The sequence below is a fragment of the Bactrocera tryoni genome, chromosome 3 (assembly GCF_016617805.1).
Source record: "Bactrocera tryoni isolate S06 chromosome 3, CSIRO_BtryS06_freeze2, whole genome shotgun sequence".
NCBI lineage: Eukaryota > Metazoa > Arthropoda > Insecta > Diptera > Tephritidae > Bactrocera > Bactrocera tryoni.
Window position 1 is genome coordinate 84,018,595 of NC_052501.1, and position 25,189 is coordinate 84,043,783.

General features: G+C 41.1%; 1 protein-coding gene across 1 annotated transcript in view; it reads left to right on the forward strand.

Annotated features, from left to right (window-relative positions):
• Positions 1–4,345: 4,345 nt before the first annotated feature.
• LOC120771135 (zinc finger protein jing) overlaps positions 4,346–25,189 on the forward strand; it is a 296,893-nt gene continuing 276,049 nt past the window's right edge. Inside the window, exon 1 of the mRNA XM_040099000.1 lies at positions 4,346–6,796. Coding sequence (XP_039954934.1) covers positions 4,989–6,796 — 1,808 coding nt within the window. The 5' untranslated portion in view covers positions 4,346–4,988. The remainder of the gene's footprint in view (positions 6,797–25,189) is intronic.

The window sequence follows — 25,189 nt, forward strand, 5'->3', positions numbered from 1 at the left end:
CATACTTTGCGCTCCGTACAACAATTGCAACAACAGCGTTTATGGCAAGCAAAAAAACCAATAGAAACACACTTCTAACCATATGAGGCGGGCGACGCGCTTGTAAAGCCCGCCGTGTGACTCTCAGCCAGCAAGCGGCTTGTGGCTCGCTCGCATAACGACACTTGCACCAATTCACTTGATTGCTATAGCGTCCGATCGACCGATCGACCGGTCGACTCGTCGACGTAACGACCGACCACCCGTTTGACCCGTCGAGGTTCGTCCAACCGACCGTTTGACTCGTCGACGTAACGCCCGACCGTCAATGCGACTGACTGTCTGACTGCACGCGTACATTGATTTGCCAGTGAGTTCGTTTGTCGCCGATTGGCCGATCGCTGATAATACTGTCGTCGCCGTCGTGGAATACCGGCGACGCGTTGTGCGTCTCCATCGGTGGCTTTGACTGATCAAACAACTTGTTGGTTGGCGTTAGACTAGCATACGCTTTGATCAAAACTGGTGTGCATGCGTACGTGCGCGGAAACGCAAGCGACATAGCAGGCGCGCAGCAGTTATGGGCGAAGAAGAGGCAGAAAGAAAATACATACATACATATATGTATATTTAAATGCCGATTTCAGAAGGTTCAAGCTTTTTAAAATATGTGAAAAATTTAAGTGTTTTTAAAATTGTAGCATTACAATGTGCAAAAGGATAAAAGAGAGGACACTTCGTTGCTACAACATCCATCTCTGAAGTACTTTTGCAAGTTTCTAAAGCTACGAACTGGCGCTTGAATCGTCTTTGTGTAGAAAATTAGTGCTTAAGATGCCTTCCTTACAAATTAGGACTGCATACTCGTTGTAAAGATAACGGCCGACACAAAATTAGGCTGCGCCGAAGCTATAAAACCCTTCACAGGCGCATTTCTTATTAGATCGATTAGTTTGTATGTTTTTACCCTTGCGCTGGACGATAATTTCGTTAATAAATCTCGTCAAATAAAACCTTTTTCTATACAAGGACCTAACTTTGATCGATCAGTTTGTACGGCTGCGATATGCCATAGCCAATATCGGCGATTGCGACATACTTATTATTAGGAAGAAACGGATGAACGTACTTACATATGTATATATAGACGGACAAACAGATGGCTTAGTCGAAAGCACGATATGATTTTCCAGTATATTTTTCTTGATGACGAGTTTCCGAACACTTGTTTTCACTTTATTAGCGTAGACACTGTTCTTCCTTTTCGCTGTTTGTGCTCAATTGGAGACACCAAGTCCTTCTGCACCTGGTTTTTTACGACGGAGTGGAGGTCTTCCTCTTCTTCCCCTGACGAGTACTGCGTCGAGTGCTCTCTGAGCCGGAGTATTTTCATCCATTTGGACGACAAAATCTAGCCAGCGCAGCCACTACCTCTTAATTTGCTGATTCTATGTCAAGGTCGTCATATATCCCATACAGTTCTTCGTTCCATAAATCTTCCGCAGGACCTTTCTTTCGAAAGCTCATAGCGCCGACTCATTAGCTGTTGTCATCCTTGCTTCTGCACCATACAGCAGAACGGGGATGATGAGTGACTTTTAGAGTTTGGTCTTTGTTCGTCGTGAGAGTTCACCCCAGGAAAATCAACCATCAAGGATTGGTATGCTACGTTTAGACGTCGTGGTCGCCCAAAAGAGGTTGTTACCGAGGAAAATAAGAATGAATGAAACATGGCTCTATTATTTTACTCCGAAGTCCAAAGTATATAATTTATTGACTAGCTTGCAAAAGGAAGGACGATCAACAGCGGCTATGACAGAAAGTTATTGGATCGTTTGAGGGACGAAAGCACCGAAAAACGAACGCATTTGAAGAAAAAGAAAGTGGTTTTTCCCCTAAAACAATGCACCGTAACACAAATCAGTAAAAACGAGGGCAAAAAATCCATTAATTGGGCTTCGAATTGCTTCCGCATCCATCGTATTCTCTAGAACTGGCGCCCAGCGACTATTTCCTATTTTCAGTTCCCAAAAGAATGCTCGCTGGGAAAAAATTTTAGTCGAATGAGGAGGTAATCTCCGAAACTGAGCCCTATTTTGAAGCTAAAGACAAATTGTACAACAAAAATGGTATAGAAGAGTTGGTGGTTCCCTATAATCAGTGTATCAGCCCTGTAGGGAACTATGTTGAATAAAAAATGTGTGTTTACTGTGGTAGTCCTGTTCAATTGATCTGTTAATTATAAAATAAATTTTCGTCAAAAATTAGTCTTTCAACACTAACCAGTCATCCATCTTTCTACTTGCAGATAAAAATACAAACAAACGTTTAATTATGTGTTCAAGCTCAAGATGTGTGATGGCTATAGAAATTTGAATAATTCATAAAAAATAACAACAACAACAACATACGCGATCATTCATGTTCATTAAAATGCAAAGCAAATTAATTTTGCCTACGCTAGTACAACAACAAGCGGTGGTCAATATGAAAACAACAACAAAAATTACTTAACTAATACTATATACCAACACCACAACAACAACTTGCCAGCATATGTATATGTACATACACGTCTCGTATAAATTAAGTAAGATTAAGTGCGCGCATTGAAACAAGTGCGAAAAATAAAAATAAACGCCAACAACAACAACAAACAGTCAGTTGCAACTCAGCGTGTAAGCAAAAAAAAAATCGATTACCGTAAAATTTATGCGTTCGCTGACGTTTTGCGAACCGTTAGAATTTTTCACACGCTCAGCGCGCTGACAAAGCGCTTGCACAGGCGGCGGCGGCCACAGGGAGGCAAACGCGGCGAACAAGAAGTTCTTGTGCGAAATTAGCGAACTGACCGACTGGCGCGCCAGCGAAGCGGAAGGCGAGGAAGTGCCAGCCAGCAGCTAAGTTCATTCTAAGTGCATTGGCAGCCATTTACGACGGCCAACAAAGAGCCATTGTGCACGAGTGTATCACAAGCCGCCTTGGACCGACCACGTACCGTGTGCTGGTAAGCGCTTGTGTGTGTGTGTGCGTGTGAGTGCAGTGCATATAGAAGTTGAAATGCGAAAAAAGCAACGCGAACGCGCGAAACCGGTTACTTGTTGCAGTTGTATTTGAACCCTTCCGTGCAAAACATAAATAAATAAATAAAAAAAGACAAAAAGACAAAAAAAAAACCGAAACAAAACAAAGCAACGAAACGAAAAGGCAGGCAGCAGGTTATTAGGCATCCGCAGCCGCAGCCGCAGACGCGCGGTGAATTTCGGAAATTCACAAAGCACGAAAAACAAAAAGCAGCAATAAAGAACAACAAAAACAAACAAAAAGACGACAAAGAGCCCCAGAACCAGTCAGAAGTTAAAAGTTGTTTGCTGTCAGTGAAGTCAGTGCAAAAAGCGAAAAGCACTAGCACAACAACAACAACAGCGACAGCGCAAACGAGCAGTCACTGCAGTGCACGGCGCAGTAGCAGCGGCAGCAAAACTAGCAGTAGTGTTGGCAGTGGAGCAGTAGTGGCAATTGTGGCAGCACAACGGCAACACCGTGCAAGCACAAAGCAGCGGAAATCGAAACTGAAACGCAAATAGCGCGAACAAGAGGAAGCAGCAAAGTTAGACTCAACGGTTTGGCGCATGCAGTAGCCGACGGCAAACGCGTCTGTGCAGCAATCAAGTCAGTGTTGCTTAACTTTGTGGCCGATTGAAAACACAGAGTGCGTTTTTTTCGAAAATTCTGTGGAATATACGAAATAAATTGAATATTTGTGTGAAATTGCAAGTGAGAGGTGTGTAAAAAAATACAGTTATTCATAAAATAACGGCGTGTAGTGGCGTTTGTGCGCAATTTCGTGCTAAAAAAGTGTAGAAACAAAAAGTTTGAAAAAATATTCAAAAAGGTTTTTGATACGATTTGCAAATAGTTTTGAGTAAATATAATTAATGTGAATTTTTTGTTGTACTAATGCGTCAACTTTTTGAAAAATTAAAACGAAGCGCAAATATTTGAAGAGGCATAATTTTTATGAAATTTGTGCAGCGATTTTGCTGTTGTGTGTTTTTAAGCAAAAATTTACGTTAAAAAGCTATGCAATGAAGTGTTTGCGGTGAACATTTTTTAAAATCGAGTGTGCAGACTTACTAAGTGCAAAATTAGAAAGAAAATAGTGAAAATTTTCACGAACTTTCACAAAAGTGCAAAATTAAATATAAAATATTGAAAATTTTTAAAAAAAGAGAGAAAAATTTTAAATGAAATATTGAAAATTTTTAGAGAAAACGATAAATATTAAAAAAAATATTGAAATTTTTAAGAAAACCGAGAAAAATTTCAAAGAAAATATTGAAAATTTTGAAAGAAAGCGAAAAAAACTAAAAATAAAATTTTGAAAATTTTTAGAGAAAGCAAGGAAGTGCTAAAATTTTCTGTTAACGCATGCGCAGAGAAATAAATTTAAAAAAAAAAAAATTAAAAAAAGTGTAAGCTTCGAATAAAGTGGCAACATTTTTGTTGCAGTGGGGAAACATAAACTTTTTCACTGATTGCATACAAAACTATACCCAAAATGATTGCTTAAAAACAGGAGAAAAATCAGTTCCAATGCATGCTTATAAGAAATTAATTAATTTTGGCTAAAATTTATTCGCAAATCCGTTGAAAATGTGTGCGGGGTGTTAAGTGAATTTCGGTAATTAAAAAAAAAAAAAAAAAACAAAAAAATAAAATAAATAAATAAAAAAGTGTGGAGAATTGTGCTAATTAAAAAAAAATTGTGTACAAAATATGCCCTGCAACAACTGGGCCTCAGTAACTTGCTAGCATAACTCAGTGGCCAACGTGCAAGAAGTGGCAAAATGACTGCAGCGTGCAACAAAACCCACTTCCGCCTCAAATTAATATGCAAAATGCGAAATAAACCGAGCAGTGTGTGAAAATTAAAAAAAAATTATAAATCCCGTTAAGCAAATAGTTGTGTGTGTAGTGCAGAATTAAGCGTAAGTGTCATTGAAACAATGTCTGCCACTTCAAAGACAAACATAGCAACAGACAGCGCAAATGATAACGCCAACACTACTGCCAACAACAGCACGTCCCACAACAACAGCAATAGCAGTAGTGCTGGCGCAACTCCAGCAAGCAATAAATTAGAAGTTTCAACAACAAATAGCCACAACAACAACACTGCCATTAAAAATACCTCAGCAGCAGCCAGCACAAGCTCCTCAAGGCAGCCAGCCGAAGCCACCAACAACGTTGCGCCGCTACTTTCGCTCTTCGATCAGCTCAAGAATAGCGCCAATCTCAATAATATCAAATGCGGCAACAACAACAACGACATCGGCGAAAGTAAACTGAAAGCACCCAAGAATCTCACCGATTGGCGTAGATTGGCCGAGGATGATAGCAGCAACAACAGTGCGTCCAGTTGTAGCAGCAGCAGTGGCAGCGATAGCAGCATTTGCAACGCCGGCGGCGCAGCAGCGAGTATTGGCTTGCATGAGCGCACGTTTATAGACTCTTTCCAGCAGCAGTTTGTGGCCGCTGTTTTAGGCAAAGCCAGCAGCAGCTGCAACAATAGCAGCAACAGCACACTAAAGACAATCAAAAAAGTTACGACACCAGTCACTGCCAAATTGGACCATGCCACAGCGAGCAACAGCAATTGCAGTAGTGTTAGTGTAAGCAAAATGCATGGGAAAGAATTCGAAAAGTCGCCTGCCGCAAAGGAGCTTACGCTGGCGGCAATTGCCGGTGGCAGCAAAGATGCAAAAGATGCGGAGGCATGCAACAGCATTTTAGATCTCACTTTACAGCCCGCCGCCAAGCGTAATATGTGCTTAAGAGCGCCGGCCAACAAAGGCAAGGCAGAAATTAAGGCCACAGCCACTGCCACAGTCGATGCAAGCAGCCATGCCACAGCGGCACCTGCATTATGTAAGAGCAGCGTGGACAAGTTAAGCGACAACACCGCCAACAGCCCGTGTTGCAGCAACGCTGATGCGCGTGTTGACAGCAAATTGTGCAACACCACCGCAAACGCCTGCAATGCCGTTAATCAGGCGGTGGGCAGTGAGAGCGAAAGTGCCAGCAAGCATGGCAACAACAAAAGCAATAGCAATGTTAGCGAACACAATAGACTGAGCCACGGCAATGCTAATTGCGTGTCAAAAAAGCTAACCGGCGCGAGCCAACAACAGCAAACGCAACAACCACCACAAAAGCAAATAAAATTCCCCATGCCTACACTGCCACCGCCCTCGTCGGCGGTGAGCGCCGCAGCTAAGCCCGCTGTCGATAGTAAAAGCCGCAAAAGCAATAACAACACAATAACAACTGCAACGGTTGGCAGTGTCGGCATTGTGCGTGGCACTAAGCGCGCAGCCGGTGCAGCAACAGAGGCTGATGCAGCTGCCACAACCTCTTTGACTAGCTTCACTACACCGGCCTCTGTGGCACCGCTAACGGCGCATTACTTCGCGCTAACCAAGCGACAAAAGCAGGCGTCCACGGCTACAACAACAATGAACAATTCCGCACATTTCTCCACCGGCTTACTAAGTGATCAACAACAAAAACGATATATGGACAATTTACGCGCTTTACTCGATTCGGATAAGCTAAGTTCGGCTTACGCGCGTAACCAGAGCGGCAGCGACCTCAAGTCTGTCGTCTATTCAGCGCTCACGAGCGCTTTATGCGGTGGTAACAGTGCTACGGCCACAACAGCTAGCAAGCTGTTGGCAGCCGCTAATCAAGCGAAGAAGAAACGCAAGAAGAAGCGCTGCACGGATCGGTGTGATTCATCGGAATCTTCAGACAGGTGAGTCAGAGTTAGATTTGAGAGATTTGTATTTTATTACTTGGATATAATAGCGCTTTTAGTATGGTTTGAAGAACTGCGGAAATGTAGTTTGATCTTTGCTCAGTAGATTCTGACTTACTAGAACTCGTGTTTTCAATATGTCAATAAACTTCACAGCCTCATTTAAGCTGGTTCCGCATGCAATATTAAGATTTCGAGGGAGCCTCAAATTTAAGTTTTTAAAGTTGCTCCTGTAATTTAGTTATCAGTCAGACAATTTTATTCCAAATTACTTGGATTACCAGATCGCTTTTTCTGCTCACAAACCTTCGAGATGGGAATGGGAGGGGAGTACTCGCTGGAAGGGAGTGTCGGTTAGGTAGGAAATTAGCCTTCAGTTCGCCGAATGTGCGTAGAAGGCAAGTAAAGAGGTGTCTAGACCTCTTCTTTTTAGCATCAATTTACTTTATGATTGCACTGGTTTGGGTGTCTGGAAACAGCGATATTGCAGGAATCTATAAAGCTGATGTGCTTTCTAGGACAGGTACTTCGGTCTCAATAACTGCGGAAAGGGACCGGTAAGAGCTCCGTTGGCTTCCTGCGGTTTGCTACTGGATCGGTGGGATTCAGAAAACCTGCTCAGCAAGCGTTGGCCAGCTTTCCCCAGGTATGCAGTCGCAAGGTCCTTCTGGCCCGTGGTAAATCGGGAAGGATCCAGGGAGCACTTCGCTCTGACCAAGGTTTTCAAGGTTTCAGTGGTTGTAGGAGTTCTAATTAGACACTGTCCCATCGGGATTTAAGCAGTAAGATGGAAGATGGTTCATTCCATCATTTGAATATTTCCTTATCGAATGTCCCGATTTTGCAAAATCGGATCGGATCTCGTACACTTAGCCAACCAGACGAAATAGTAAAACTAGAAATGAATCAACTTAGCAGATTTGTGATAGGTTCAGAGCGCTTTGCAGCTAGTGTTCCTAACAATCTAAGCGTAGTCCGTCAGCCATCTACCCTAACCTAACCTAACCAGACTATCTTAAGCTGTCTTTGTGTCTTCCCACTTCATATACTTTGATATAAAGTAGCAAAATATCAAATAAAAATGGATCTCTGTCTCCTTGAAAGCAATATTTGTATGCAGGATTGGAGTATGTTCTGAGATAAGCGAGAAATTGACTGCTGATTGAGTTCTTCAGAGCTCTGTATTCTTCGGAGTATAGTAGAGGGTTTCGTAGAGACGTTGTCTTGGGCTTTGTGTTTCTAAAATCATTATATTAGGAACAGAACAGATATCAGGTTGCCCGAAACAGGCAGCTAGGCGCTCCTAAGGCCTGTTTAGAGTTGATCAAAATATCTAGAGTCTTTAGGGTTAGGCATGTGTCTCGTCTGTACTTAATATACAACTATAGCTACAATATATGTAGATGTTGTATTATTTTTGTGTATTTTTTCTTCCCCCACGCTTACTCTCTTTCGCCTTCAATCCGTTCTGTGCCAACTTCAAATAACTCCGGTACTGCTTATTTCACAAGCAAGATATTTGTTTTTTTCGAAAAAACTAACTCCGCTCGCTCTTCTTTCCATAAATCTAAGCCCGGCACATTTTCTTCCCTCAAGTAGCAACGCTGCGGAAACCTGTTTGCCGTGCACAAAATAAATATTAGCCATGACTTTAATGGCACTAAAGAATGACCAGTCAGCCAATCGCCGAGCACTCAATGCAATATATTTTTATTTATGGCGCATGACTGTCGATTTCCCGTGAGAGTGTTTACAAATTTTTGTTTTCCTCTTTGCTTTTGCTCCAAATTTTACGAGTTCTTGCAGCAGCTGGTGGGATTAGCAGGCAAAATGTTTTGAAGATAAATTCTAATAGAAGTTGCACATATTTTTCAGCAAAAATATTTCAGCTGCTTTCTGCTTAGTGCAATCTAAAACACATCTAAATGACTGGGAATTAATTGCGTTTGTTTTGAAAGCAATAAAAGCAGCAATTAAGGAGAGTGTCAAAATAAAGTAGCAAATAAAAAATTCTTATTTACTTGCTGCAGCTTTTCAAAGTTGTAAAATTACACTTCAGCATAGAAAATACCTCAACGCACGCACTGCACCACACCGCTCACGCTCATAAACGCTCGACGGCGCGCGGTAGTGCGGAGACTGTGCTCCCCCATATTTATGTCGGCACTCAGCAGCACTCATTTCCGGATGACAGCTTGCTATCGGCCGTGCTTTTCACTGCTTGTTGCTGTTTTTGTTTTCTATGCGCCTTGCGCTGTTCGGCAGCATCATTATTTTATTGCATATGAATGTGTGGGCGCCTAATGTACGCTGCCGCACGCTGCAAACTGCATTTATTGCAGCAAATCATATTGGTTGCGCATACGCCCCGTCAGCCGCACACATGACACTCATGTGAAGTGAAAAAAATCATATGTGCATGTTGTCTAAGGGGGCGGGCGCGCACTGTTGTCAATTTGTTCAGTCGACACGTTGACAAAGTGTCCGTTTGTGTGTGTGTGTGTGTATTTACAGATCTATTGAGTTGATATACAAATTGCATGCTCACGCTGGCACAGCACTTCAGCGCGTTTGTCTTGCTGGCGAATGTCGCGCAGACAACGGACCCAACCCAGCAGTCAGCCCACCAACCGCGCCATTGGAGTTGCTTTGGCTATTTATCTGCAACGCCTACAACCCTTGCAATTCGCTCGTTTGTGCGCTTTAATTGCGGAAATTTGTCTATAATTAAAAATTTTGTCATAGAGGCGCAGATGAGATGTTGCATATATGTGCGAATAGCAGTGGGAATTGAACTGCAGCAAAGACGGGTTGAGTTGGGAAATATGTAAGCTCATTTGGTGCAGAAGTGAGTTGGAAAAGCAGTTAGAAAACGGGTTGGATGACTTCAAAACTTACTAAATTATAGTCAAAGTCATGATGCCTTTTCTAATCGCAAAGTCTTTGGCAAAGTCGCTTCTTATCGCACCGAGTAATCACTCAAGTAAAATGTTTGAAGCTGAGCTGAGCTCCAAGACAGGCATCGGTTGCCTTATATTGCTGTAGAAGACGGTACTCGCTTCAACGGTAGTGGCTTGGCTGTACGAAACCTTTTTGTTCTATTGTGTATTCGTGGAACACTTGAACATTCGTACGTGCACAAAGAGCAGCTCTCATTGGCATCTTCGGTGCACTATCAACATTGGCACTTAATTCCATTTTAGACATAGCACCCGTGGACATAGCCGGCTGGTGTATTGCAGCGAATTGCGCTATAAGGCTCATGAAAGCTGGGTATATGAAGGGGCTCGAAAAAGAAAACAACAAAATTCTCTCCTCTCATCGCAGGAGACACTCTTGGGGGCTTTTTCTTCGCTCAAATACCGGCGAAGTCGCTGAAGAAGAGACTCAGAGTGTTTTTCATGGATGGCTGGAAGCTAGGAGTGAAGGTTAGAGGGAGAGTTTTCTATAAAGCGCTCTCCGTCGATCTTAGGTTTAGGTTACTGGATCACTGTAGCGCTTTTCAGGCAGAAGTGGCTGCTATCTGGGTGTAGGTAGACGTACTGCTATGAAGTGCAGTCCTTTTGAGAGAAGTGCGCAATCATTCCGGCAAAAGATAGGAAATATTAGTGCTGAGTTTGCTTACTGTTTGCTCAGATCAGCCAAAGAGTGTCTGACCTCATCTGTAATAGCAACAAGCTACTTCATTCTCAGACTCGTTTGAGTGTCCAGACACAGCGGAAACGCAGGGAACTGTAAAGTCGATGAGATAGCCAGAAGGAGCACTCTGGTTCCACTCACATCTAAATGAGACCCGGTTGGATCTCTGTTAGCTTCTAGCGTTCTAGCAGTGAACCAATGGACCCAGCGAGCGCTTAGTAGACGCTGCTCGAAGAACATTTACCGATCTACTTGCCCTGAGCAAAGTTCAACCTAGTATAATCGTAGGAGTTTTTGCTCGACACTACCCACTAGGTATTCATACGATAAGGATAAAAATCATGTCGGACGCTAGTTGACAAAGTTGTATGGGCAGGGTGAGGTGGAAGCATCCAGGAATTTTGTCCTCCATTGTTCCGTGTTTGCAAAACTTATGCTGAAACTTCTTTGTCCCAACAAATTTGCGACAGGCTCAAAATCATTGGTCGATTTGTAAAAGCCTTATGAACCAGTATATGGCTGTTTTATAGCTAGCATCTCGGATCAGCGTTTGAATCTATCAAAGTAAAATCCTTCTCAAGATCGATCTCTTAGCCTAATCTAACCTAACTGTGACCCACTTGCAGCAGGCAGCAGGAATGCCTCACGCTAAGGTACTACTGAGAGGTTACAACCTTGCAAGGCTTAAAGATATGATAAACCTCCCCCGAGATAAATTCCGTCTCCTTGTCGCGCTGTATACAGGGCACTGCAAGCTCATTCATCTCCGTGGCCAGGGATCACATAACCTCAGCCGCGCCCAGCAAGCTCCGGGAATTACTCAAAGTGCTGGACCTTTGTTAACCATATGTGATAAAGGAGAGGTCGCAGTACAAAACCTCAATTATTTTCTTTCTTCTATCTACTACCCGATGCCTTGAGTTCAATCATTTCAAGACTTCTAACCACTTCTAGATCTTCAGCTCACAAAATTCCTCACAGTCTCTCTGTCGTAGTGCTGGCAACTGCGCTATCCATTGCTGTAGAACTAACTCAAGCGTGGTTCGTTTGTTAAAAAATGTTTGCTTGTCGTCTATAAATTATTTGCAGCTTCTCAAATAAATCTGGTTACACGTTTAAAAGTAAATTTCCCAGACCATGCATTCTTGTTGGCACTTATCACTTGAAAAATGCCATAAAAACTTTGTGAACTCCAGCGCAAGCAACGGCACGTTCAGCGCTTATGCGCGCGATTCGGTGCAAAAATATACATACATACATACACATGTATTTATGTGGGTTTATATAGCGATATGCACATGTGCAACTGTGTGCTTCGCTGGTGGAGCGTTGCGTGTTGTTTGGTCAGCTGCTTTATCGCTCAACATAAGTTTTGAAAAGAATGTTGTTGTTGTTGTGGTTTTTGCTGCACCGCCAAATGCATTTGTTTTTATTGCAATAAATTTGTTGGCGTATATTATTTTTAGCGTATGTTGTTGTTGTGGCATTGTTGTTTTCGTTGTTGCTCTACCGTTCGCAGTGCGCTATCTCAGCGCATTTAATGCATTTGTTGGCTTTACCATTTTTGCAAGCTTTTCTACTTGCTTGTTTTTGTTGTTTTTACTACCAATTGTTGCAGTTGCATTTTCCCTTTTTTCGTTTTTCAGTCAAAGTCGCTTTGCGTGAATTCTTCCTGCAACGGCAATTACTTTTCCTCTCAAGTATCGACATTTATTAATGCCTTAGTGTTGTTTTAATTGTTCTTACTAAGCGTTGGACAATGTTAAGTGTTTGTTGTAGTTGCTGTTGGGAATGTTGCTAAATATGTTTTTGCTGTTCTTCGCATTGACTTGATTTTTTCGTGCGCTTCTGTGCTCTTTTGCCCTTTCTTAGGTCCTGTTTCGTGTTGCGTATTCAGTATTGTTTTTGCTATTTTCTTCTTCACGTTTTGTTGCTGGTTTTTGTTGATTTTGTTGTTGTTGTGTTTCTCTTTTGTTGTTGATTTGTTTGTTCGGTCTATTCACGAATCTGCCTTGTTTTTCTTTGTTTCTTTTGTTGCTTTTCTCAGTTGGCTCTTTGCTGCTGTTTTTCGTTTGTGGTTCATACTAGTTTCGATTTCTTTAGGTTAGATATGGTTTATATAAGTATATAATATTAAAACGAAGTTTTCAGTAAGCTTTCTGTCTACATAGGTATAATATGAAATTCCTGAAGAAACTTGAACTTGTCTTAAATTCCCTTGATACTTAAGGCTATGAAATAAAAAGTTGGAATCTATTCATATGCAAATTATATACAGGCTGTCTTTATGAATTTGAGTTCTCTTTAGAGAGCAAGTTCATCTTAACTGTTCAGATATATTCTGCCTTACAACTATAAAATATGAACAATATTCATTGAATATGTACCAGCGGGTGCATTACTACTGGGTTCTAGGCCACAAATCAATTCTGGGAAACGAAATAGCTGATGAGGTTATCAAAAGTGCCATCCGTCTGGCTATCGAATTAGAATAGGAAATACGGAAGTCACTAAAAACAAAATACAATGAAACTTCCGAAAGTGCTGACAGACAGATTAAGACTAGATGGAATGGCTTAAGGGCATATTCTGCATGCTTAGATCATGGCAAGATCGTGCCAAGAACCCAGAAGGAAGACACGCAAGCTCACACGTTTTCGAAAGGACTTCAGGACGGTCGTTGGTTTAGACACACATGATGGATTGATTAATAGACGAGGAATGCATGGAGACCTTAAGTCTATTGTGTCCTCTCCGAAATTACAAAGATACACCTAGCCCCAGCCTATTGACAAAGTCCAATATGCTGCTGGGTGCTAGCGACGCGATTTGAACCCTATTTCGAAACATGGATCCAAGGGCATTTAACCTGCGTATGCAGACTATGCAGTCAGTTAGCAGGTGTTCTGTTGTTTCAGGCTCTCTGTCGCAGAACCATAAATTTTCGCAAGAAGGTAGGCCCATGTTGTGTAAGTGTTTCTTCAGCTTGCAGTGGCCAGTGTAGAATGCGACCAGTAGCCTGATTTTATCCCTAGGGAGGTCGATTGCATACGTTAACCTGCTGAGGTGGTAGCCCCCCATTGGAACTTGGCATAGCGCATGTCTTATAGTTGTTGGCAATACCTCTCTCGGCCTACTCCTTCTTCCTTGTCGAGCAGTTCTTTTATGGTATGGGAACTCATTCCAGTGAAGGGTTCACGTCTTATCATGTTAGTGGATGCTTCGAAGCAAACAGGTCAGAACCTACTGGCACCACATACGAGCCGTAGGGGCATCATTAACGATAAGACATGTTGAAACTGCTAAAAAGTAGGTATGAGAGAGATGCTGGAACACCTCATATGATTCTATCCTGCATTATATAGAACTGGTCTTAAATATCTAGAGGCTTCGCAGTTCAGGGGACTAGATGAAGTATCCAAATTAGATTAAGTCGCTCTTAATGTTCGTAAAAAGCATTGCGTGCTGTGTGACGAATACTTAGGCTCAAACAAACTCTAACTCCATCTGGCATTACTAAAGACCAGTCGGTCGATGTACATATGGCCAGTTAACCTAAACTAACCTATAAAATATAACCAAAAGTGACCATTCGAGAAATTATGAAGAAGATGTACTAAAATACACAACCCGAAGTTTCAGACTGAATCTGTCATAGTCTCATAACCAGATTGAGAGTTTATTAGAGACCGATTTAAAAGTTCCAGTTCAAGCTTAAATATGGCTTAGGTTCAAGATTTTGCGAAGTTTTGGTCATAATCTAAATGGTCTTTAGGACCTTCATTATATAACAAAGTAAATTCTATAACACAATAAAACAAAATCTGCTTTTTCGCACCAGTGACGGAACCAACTTTCATACAAGAAAGTTTAGAACTTGGATTTCCTGTTTCTTACTTAGAAGAAAACGAATAATTTTGTATAGGTATAAACGGGGTATATAACCTATCACTCGGTATGTTCGGTATCATCCTTCAGTATCATTTTTCGCAACAGAGGCACTGGACATGGACAGCTATAGGTCTCATATGGTCTTATGAGAACTCACTTGTAAAGCTCAAATTGGAATTAGATACATTTGCAATACATTGAGGAGGATAGGTATAGATGTATTTATGTATATATGTATATACTAAAATGTATTTATGTATGTATGTATATTAGCAAGCAATGTAGATGAGCAAAAAGCACGACACACAGAGCACAAAGGCATACTTTCCTGTATGTTGCAAGACTTAAACATAAACACACATACACACCTACTAGAATATATGTACATACACACTTCTAAACAGCATACCCGCTGTGGTGGCAGCGCTTACTCGCTGTCGGTTGGGGGTCATTGTATTGCAACAATGGCGATGGCGTGGAGAAGGTCCCTGACTGAGGCTGCAGACGACAACGACAACGACAGCGAGCACATAGACGTCGGCAGCGACGAAGAGCCGCGCTGACGACGGCTATTGTTGTTCTATTTAAGCTACGTGATTGCTATTGCCGCCGTGTACGTTGTTCTTGTTGATATTTATGTTGTTGTTGCTTGCAACTTTTTCACTCTCATAATTTCTGCCTTGCCTCGCAACATACGCGCCGCACACTCGCTAATGTGTTGCTATGAACTTTTATGCGCTTTTGTTATTATCATTATTTCGCTCGACGAGCATCTTAGTGTTTTTGTTGTTGTTTCGCTTGTTTTGCTTTTGTGCGCTACATTACCTACACACTCACACACACATATGTGACTTTTCCTTTGAAACTCTGAATGACTTGGTAACACAAAAAAACGGCAACAAACAACAACAAAAATTAAGAAAATAAGCAGCAGCAGCGGCAACAAAGTGAAGAACGTGCCACATAGCAAGCGAGTGAAATGAATTCACAAGAATGCCGTGAAGCACGCTTTCAGGCGCAAAGCAGGGAAACGCGCGGTAGCGGGAGTTGAAAGCAAAGCGGCGCGCTGAAATGAACATATACAAACTTATTTGCTAAAATATATGTATAAAGGGTGTATTTTGAGAGTTTTAGCGCTTTTATTATGAATTGAGCGGGGAAAAGGAAAGAAGTTTGAAATGTTTTGGTTTGCTTAGTTCGCAAAATGTCTGATATTTAGTGTTAAAATAGAATTTTGGGCTTACAGTCGGTGCTGATGTTGCACAGGTTGCAATTTTTTGAAAAATGTTCGCCAATTTTTGCACCCGAAGTAAGTCTTGGTGCACTAATTTGAAAAACGGCTTTCCCCTTACTATATTATATACCTTCAAAAGCACCCTGTATAATATGTTGCTGCTTCCTTGCCCGCTACTAGCACTTGAGGCTTTAACATTTCCATGCAACATGCCGCTGAAGTGCAACACTTGTACGTTTTCTGCTACAAGCGGTAGCAAAGCAAAGAACAATGAGCACAGCAGGCAAAAGCAACAACTACAATGCACAAAAAAACAGAAAAAGAAAAGTAAGCATAATAAGTGAGAACAAGCGTGCACGTATGATGTAATACTATCCATACATACATACATGGCGATGTAGCTAAGACTATAAGCGTGCATTTCGTGATGATAAAGCCAGTTGAGCGGTGCAAGCAGCTGAGCGCTTGAATTGTTTGCACACACGCTAGGGGCGCAAGAAGCGCTGCCGGCCGGGGCGGCGAGTGCTAGGGAGGCGTAGCAATGTATGCACGGGGCTTAGTTACGGCAAACACGCCTAAAGTGGGCGACTGAACGCCAAGAAAATTGCTATGATTTAATGCTACTGCAAAGTTGCTCGCGTTTGCTTTGCATGTCAAGCGTGTGTGTGTGTGGCGTATAAATTTATATGCACAAATTTAATGTATTATATGCTCGACAGTATCAATTTAGCAAATTTAGTGGGAGGGGCATAATATTTTGACCAAAATGCGTTGACAACTGTGTGCCCTTCATTATATTTTCTGAAAAATTCAGCTACAAACTCTTTTTTATAGTACGGTTTCAATAACAGAACATACAAATTAATTTATTTTGAAACCCATTCAACGCTGACAACCTGCTTACCTGCCCCAAGTGGAGTTGCAGCACATTTTTTCTCGCTGACTTCAAGCATTGCCATTTGCTCCCCTTGCAGTATCGCTGCACTTGAAACGCTTCGCTGCCCTCACAAATGCGGGTCGGTTCGACTGCTTCCATTTTTCTTTCTTTTTCTATTCATTAACGTTAACTAGTCGCGTAAGTGAAGCGGGTGTGGAAATGTGCAAATTATGGCGCCCTTTTGTGAGGCATAAACATTTTCTGATATATTTTCAGCGCGCACCGTGGCGCTCCGTAATCTTTTGTGCTAATATTTTGCATTTTTCTCCGCTTTTTTAATATGAAAATGAAGTGTCCACTTGTATGCAACAGCATGATGCATTAGTTATTTAAAATGGGGAGCGTGAAGTGCATAGGGAAGGCGCTAAGAGAAAACTTAAAGCAGTGAGAGTGAAGAGTTTGCTATTTCTTAGAAGTTTTCAAGAAAATATAGGTGGATATAGATAGGTAAAATGGATTATTTTTTAAAATTATTTTGGTTTAAATTTTACGTGGAGGGAAAACCAAGTTGTAATCGGCAGTTGAGGAGCCGGTTCACCACATGAACACCCTTCAGGTATTTGCTTGATTTGCAAGAAAAATTGCAAACAATTTGCTAACCAGACGCTCTTGCTTCAGAAAACTATTCTAAACATTAACTTAAGCCGTGTAACTGCAGTTCTTGCTATATATTTTAGGAGAGCTCATGTAAAATTATAAACTGGAAAAGTCTCCAGAAGCATTATTAAAATATATACAGGAAGTGAAACTCCCCTTAAGCCTTGTAACTACAGCTATCGCAATAAATTTTAGGAGAGCTCATGTGTTCCAAAAGTTCAAATTTTCGTTAATGTTATTGTGTTCCAAAAGTTCAGATATTTGATAAAGACCAAATCATAAACTGCAATAAAATATGTTATAACTGTCTGTATAGATAATAAGATGGTTTATCTGCTAAAAATATTTTTTTTTTAATTTTACTTCGAGGAAAAAACTCTAATCAGCTTATGAAGGTTGCTACACCATATAATCGGACTTGGCTTATATGCTTGCTTGGAAGCAAAAGTATGAAAAAAAATTTCACAGAATCTTATTTATTTGAAGTAAACTGTTCTAAAACTTCCCCTAAGCCTTGTAACCGCAGTTATTGCAATACATTTTAAGAGAGTTAATGTGTTCCAAAGTTCATATTTTCATTAAAGATTAAATTATCGGCTGGAAAAGCCTCTAGAAGCATTATTAAAATATATACACAGAGCAAAACTTCCCTTAAGTCTTCTAACTGCCGTTCTTGCCATACATTTTAAGAGAGTTCATGTGTTCCAAAAGTTCATATTTTCATTAAAGATTAAATTATGGACTAGAAAAGCCTCCAGCAGCAGTAATGGCCCTTCTTTTATTTAAATAAATGCAGAAGGAGAGTCGATTTTATATATCATCTTAAATAAATCTAAATTATCCAGCACTTAGACCCGTTTAAAAGTGAAAAGTATAAATGAAATGAAATAAAAGTACCTTTTTCAAAGAACTAATGAAATTTTCAATTGGATTGACCTTTATTAACTTTATGCCACAAAACTTACGCCAAATGCAGGAGTATCACTTCAAACTATTATTTGTCTGCTTTTTGAACATATTTTGTATGAGATTCTTGTAAGAATTGCTTTCTGTATACATATTTTTTCACATAATCTCAAAATGTATATGAAAAATCATATCAATTTTAATCTAAGCCCCTTTATACCCAAAACTATATCTTAGACCCAATCTTCCAACATCGAAATTAAAGAACGAAACCCTTGCCAATTCCCAATCAATTTCAGTATATTTAGAAGTTTTTTTTTGCGCTGCTTCAACTGCCTTACACAATTTCATTAGCATTCAATTAAAACTACATTTCCCATACATTGATCGATATATTCCGCTAATTGCCTAACATTCAACTCATTTACACTAAATCAATTTTGAAAACCAAATCAATTCATATTAAATGCAAAATATTTCAGAGTCGTAAAGGCAAATATTGGCAATTAAACAACTAAAAACATCAAATAGACAAGCAAAGTTGTTTGGCTTGTCTTGTCTTGTCTTGCAGCCCCCCCTCAGTCTGCCGTCCGTTGCTGCCGTTCACTTTTGCCTTTTGCTTGCTTCTTTGCACTTCTGTTTTGCCTCACTAAATATGCAAATCACAATTAATTTATGCCTCCGCCTTTTTGTGAGCTTTTAATTTACGATATATCTGAGCTAGTTCAGCGAACAGGCAGCAAAGCAAAAGCAAAAAGCAGAAAAAATATTATACAACTAAATATTTGTGGGTATGCACACAGTTCTTTTTGTATAAAGGGTCGTTCAATATGCATAATCTATAGAAAGATTTTGTGCTCGCATTTTTTGGTTTCTATAGAGGTTCCCGAGTCCGGATAGGAACCTTTTACTTGGTGCTTATGGCTGCCTTGTGAGTAAGGTCTATGTATATTGCATTTAGAAACATGGTTATGAACAGATTTTTTGTCTGTAACCTTCGATTCCATTTGTTTGCTTCTAGCAGCGCCTTTCTTTCTACTTTTTCTGAGATGTTTCGAAGTTACACCTAAAGTTCCGAGGAATAGTCTCCAGCTTAGGAATTTTACAAACCTTATACTAATTGAACGCTATTAGTCATTGAGAAAGTAGTAAATCATCTGCGGATTGTGTCAAAAGACGTATTAACTTACTCTGCTAGTAAATCGGAAACCAAAGTTTTAATGAATAAGTTGGGAGAGCTCTTGAAAGATTTTTGGTACTGCTACTATGGCGCGTTTATGGTCAGCGAGATTCGCTCATCATGACAAGCTAAATCGATTCAGTCATGCTTGTATTCACACGAACTAGGCCCTCAATTTTTGAAATATCGGTCTGCACTTTTTCACGCATTCATTTTTCAGCAGGAAGCCGCTTAATTGTTGGAACCCCCGATATTAGACTACTATAGCGTAAAGCTGCCATACAAATTCAATGACAAACTCTAGTTCTTCTATGGAATCTGTTGTATTTGTTGACTGTAACCATCCCTTCGTCAATGGGCTTTTATCGAGATCAACAGTTCTTCATGATTTTTAGTGAGGTTCAGCGAGGACGCCAACCATTCCGTAGATCAATGACCGTTGGTGAGGTCAAAGACCTTTGTGTTTACAATGTAACTTTTGTTTCCGTTTGGCGAGGACAACAACCATTCGTTTACACTTAGCAAAAACAACAACCAGTCCTGAGGTCAGTGACATTTGGTGAGCTCACAGACCCTTTCTTACATATAAGTAGGTCAGCGACCTCATCAAAGATCAATGACCGTTTTGTGTACAATCGGCGAGGTGAACAATCCTTTTAAAGGTCAATGATCTCTTTGTTTACATTTAGCTAGGACAACAACCATTTGTTTACATTTAGTTAAGACAGCAACCAATATCGAGGCCATTGACCGTTAGTGACGACATTTTATGGGCTTTCTGGCAGAATTATGCGCTTAAACAACAATATTTTATGGAGATAATTGGTCCGATTCTGTCCATCTGCATTGCCTACCTAATCAGGCTGCCAAGACACACATGTACCAAGTTTCATCATGATATTCAAATTTTTACGTAAGTTAGTTAACAGATGAAGGCTCGCAGAGTCTTTCGAAATTCAACACGCTTCGTCATCCTACTCATTTATATACAGTAGAGGCTCAGAAAAGTTAGGACTCATAAAAGTTAAGTATACGGAAAAGTGGAGCAGCTTTTAGTCTTTTAAATTTTTCGATCCTTTTTTTATATTTCTGATATAATTTTAACTCCTTACATGTCGATTATTCCTTTTCATTTGGGGGCAGTATTTTACGAGGCGCGTCCCAAACCCAGCGCACAACCTTGAGAAGGGATGGTTCGCCTTCTAACTTTAGCTCGCCATCTTCGGCTGCGCTGAGGATACTTGGTCTCAGACTTGAGTTGCTTGAGCCATTTGTAAAAGAAACGTTTCTTACCAATCCCAAGTGAATGACAGTCAGAGAACTTTCCTCACTTGCGTGAACTTCTACACATGACTCCATCTTCTATGAACAGAACATGTCGATTATGACATTCCAAAAAAAAACCTATTGGAACATCCTGCACGAGCTAGTCTAGCCTCTATGGCTTTTTGTAAATATGCTCGTGGCTGCTAGAAGCAATCAGAGTTGCGCTAGACTCTAAGCTAGCGTATGTGGGAATGCTAATACACATACATACACTCATACATAGTATATACACACATATGTACATGTATCCAGTATTGTTAAATAAAATAAACTATATGTGTGTTTGTTTGTGGGCGTCTTTATCTGTGTGTCTCTTGTATTCTTGTCAGATGCCTTGCGAAAAATGTTAGTTAACGCGCGATAAGAATCACAAAATGTGTCAATGTGCCCGATGGGACGTTGACTTTTCACTTTTGTTGGCGCGCTTGTTTTCATTTGCAACTTTTATTAATTTTTATTACTATTTTTCTCGCATTTCTGGTGACAAACTGGAGGATAAGCTTTTTTTTTGCAAATATTTGCTTGATTATGTGGCGGTGTGTCAATAGTGCGCTGTTGACACCGCTTCTAAACGCTTTGGAAAATTGGCACTTCCGCGCATTGTCGCGCGCTGACACATACATATCTCACGCACACACACCCACATTTGTGTACATGCTTATTCATAAATACCCGTGACTTTTTTGCATTATTGCTTTTATTGCCGCACGTAATTGTTTTCTTGTTGTTGTTGCTGCTGCTATTTTTTCAAAGTTGAACGCGCGCCCTCAATTTACGGCTGACACACATTCATTTGCATGCAAACACACACACAACTACATTATACTCACTTACAAGTTTGTTTTTGTTGCTTGATGTGCTTGCACTTGTGTGTGTATGTGTGAGGGTTCACAATTTCAGCCCCATATTGGTTGGGGGGTGTCGTTTTTTATCTCCACATCTTGGTGTTGTTTAGCAACGCTTTTGTGCCTGCTTCGCCAAGCCTCGTCGTCGTTGTTCACTGCGCTTGGCAGCTTTCGTACGCTCCCTCTCCCGCTCTCGTTGCGGTCATTGAACTTTCGACGTCACACACTTTGATTGGTGCCCCTCACAACGTTTGATTCGTTTGTTTTTGTTGTTGTTGTTATTATTAATTTTTGTTATTGCCCACGTTCGTTCGCTTTTCGCGGCGCGCTGTGGGGGTGCGCGCGCTCGGTGACCCCTCGCGGCACGCTCGCATTGTGTGTTGCCCAGAAAAAGCGGGAAGCGCGCGCATACATACATACATAGGTACTTATTTACATACATACATGGCGCGCAACCGAATTGTGTTCAAGCTGTTGTTGCTGTTGTTGTTTTGCTGCTTTGCGCGGCAGCTCATTGACCTAATTTTCTGTACGTTCAGTCTATTTTCTTTATTTATTTGTTTATTGTTGTTATTGCTTTGTATTTTAGCACGCTTTCATTGCTATTATTTGCGATATAATTTGTATATTATTGTTGTTGTTGGTGTTGGCCTTGACGGCAGGCCATCAATGGCATACAATTCACACAATTAAATGTTTATTATTGAAATTTATTTTGGGCGGGAATCTCGAGGTTCGGATTATGCACACTTTTTGGTTTATCTTGTTTTGTTTTTGCATTTTCATAAACTCAATTGATGACTTCATTTGCAACAAATATTGAGAAATATATGTTATGTCAGTGGGCTGAAAATTCTTTAATAAACTTTTTTCTGAGAAATTGTGGCACGAAATTTTGAATACAAATACATAAAACAAGTAAGCAAGGGCTAAGTTGGCGTGCGACCGAACATCAAGATTTTGACTCCGCTAAGCCACCCTGCTGAATTGACGGAACGGGTGCTCTCGGTTCGGCATCCATTCTCGAGGAGAAGTCTTCCAATAGTTTCATTTCCACTATTTTCCATTAGTCCCAGCAGGTTACTGCGGTCTAAAAATCCGACGGTCAAATGCCATTTCGAAATCTCATTGGCCACCGTCGCCGCCTTGGACGTTGTCGGTATGTGTTACACCAATTTCGGGTGGCGAACAGTGCTCGGCCGTTCTTCACCTCCTCTCTAGCCCAAGGTTTTACCTCTTCCTCATTCAGACTAAACTTATGCCTCGCTTTTGCCTTCAACCCCCCCTTGCTTGGCTTCTTCCGGGACCCTATCTTTTTGCCAGAGTTGGATCCATCAGTCGCCTGCACAGGATAGTGTAGCAGTTCTCTCTCCCCCTTTTCCGCGGTTATGCTTTTTTTCCAGGTCTTCATGGACTGTGTCACCAGTGCGCTGTAAAGGTGGTTTGGCTATAGTACTACAACCACCACAACCTGCTCCCATTACAGTTGAGGTATGGCCGCTGGCGACACAGCTCATACGATCGCTGTGCCCACCGGTGGCAGCAGCCTAGTCTCCCACCGACGTTTGCACTGATATACCAGTCCGCTTCGTTCCTTTGTTGTCCTCCATTCTGAGATTTTGATTCGGGGGTCTCTGCCATTAGTGTTTTATACCTGCCGCCAGACAACTGATTAGAAATGGCCGTTATATTACTTATTCACCTATTTCTGAAGATGCATATAAAGCAGTTCAACTGGATGATTGGGAAAATACGTCAGCCTTCGCTGGGAGCCGCGTGCCTGCAATGTAATGACTCCGACAGCAGCCGGCTTGAGATCATAACATACGCACGACACCCATTGCCCAGTCGATACCCGCGCTGAGGTACAGCTAAGAGGAGGTTTTGATGACGAGGCTTGGATATCTAGGAGCTTCGAAGTTCAAGGGACTCGCAAGTGTTTCAGAATTTATTCGAAAATGTGGCAGCTTCTGCAAACACATTTTGATTAAGATAACTCCAAGTCTTCGACTTTATGATATCTAATCGGGCCGTAAATTTTGACTTCTGTTTTATAGTTTTGTACACACCGTTGTATGTACGAGTATACACTTATATTTTTTATTTCGTGTTACATAATCGGCATAATTTTCATTATCTGCCACTGAAACTCCCAAGCCGCCATGTTTTACCACAAAGAATTTCGTAAACAAAAGCTAAACTAACATATATTTTTGGCAACAAACCACAATTCAATCCACACACTTGTGCAAATATACATTTGTAACAAAATATGGCGCAACCCTTGCACCACCAACCACCTCGTCCATAACACACCGAGCGGTTGGCCACAACTACTTGGGTTCCCATGAACTAATCCAAGTTATGCCCGGCTATTGCAGCCACTTTAGTGGTCGCACATAAGCGCAAGCATTTAATCATATACATATACACAGGCACATATTCACACACATACATATATATTTACACACACATGCGCACTTTGGTGGCTGCGCGTGTCTGCTGTCGCAGCACAGAAAGTTTGGCTTCCAGCAAGCGTTTTGAAATTAATATCCACAAAATATTAAAATGTGGAAGGCGAACGCGCGGCGGGTGCGGCTGCGGGTGCTAAGTTGTTGGTTGTTGTTGGCGAGTCGTTATTTGAAATGCTTGGCTGTTTGTTAGCGCCATTTGTTTTGTGAAGTTTTTGCGTTTGAAATTTTGTTGTTGTAGTTTTTCGTTTGTAGCCTTGTGCGTTTTAGCAGCGTTCCAGCATAAATTGGAAAAGTTTTGCGCGTTATTTAAGCACGAAAAAGTGGTGATAATATAACACTTCCGATTTCATATTTTTTGTGTGTCTCGACGCGGTTTCTTCAAAGACTGGTCTGCCTTATAAAGCTGTAGTGCGCACGGAATATTGCTGAGCTGAAGTTGAGTATGTTTTTAGAAGTTACTGCCATCAAATGCCATCCGCTTGACTACCGAACCAGAACTACGCAAATCGTTAAAAACGAAACACAATCTCCGAAAGGGCTGGCAGACGGTTCAAGGTGAGATGGAATACCTTAAGGGCAATATTGATGAATTGAAGTTGAGTATTATTGGCAGTAACTGAAATTGGAATATATGTTTTTGTAGTAATAGCAACTAGATTTGTAGCAAACATCTTTCGCAGATCCTTCTCTCGAAAAGCTACACTGATAAGGTCCAATCAGTTTGTTGACGGTGGGCTTCAGTCATTCACAGAGTACGCTCGATGGAACCTTATATGGGATGTTGGGGTGGCAGCCACGATAGTTGGCGCAGATTGTGCGGTCTCCCATTTCATGGATTGGGCAGAGCACATTTAAATTTCTATCTTCGGGCATGCTATCGTCCGACCATATTCTATTTGAATAGCTCTGCCAGAATCCAACGGCCTGCGTCGCTTTGTTATTCTTCAGACGGGTAATTGCTATTCGAACTCCTTCATTGCCGAGCAATGGAACTTTTGCTCCATCGTCATCATTTGGGGAATCGCTTTCACCATCTCCTGGTGTTATGCTTCACTGCAGGCTGAAGAAGTGTTCCCTTCATAATTTCAGTATGCTCTGGGCATCAGTCACTGGATCATCTCTGGGGGTTCTACAAGAGTAGATGGTTAGGCCTAACTAAAACTTGAAGGCTAGGGCTAACTAAAAATCAATTGGATTTAGTTCTAGCAGCGCCATCTAGGTGTCAGTGTTTGATCTGTTATAAGGGTTTTTGAGTCATGCTATGATGATGAAGCAATTATATTTTTATATATTAAAATTCTGTGTATAAATGTTACAAATTATATGCCCAAAAGAATATGGCAGACTTTTTCTCTCCTTTT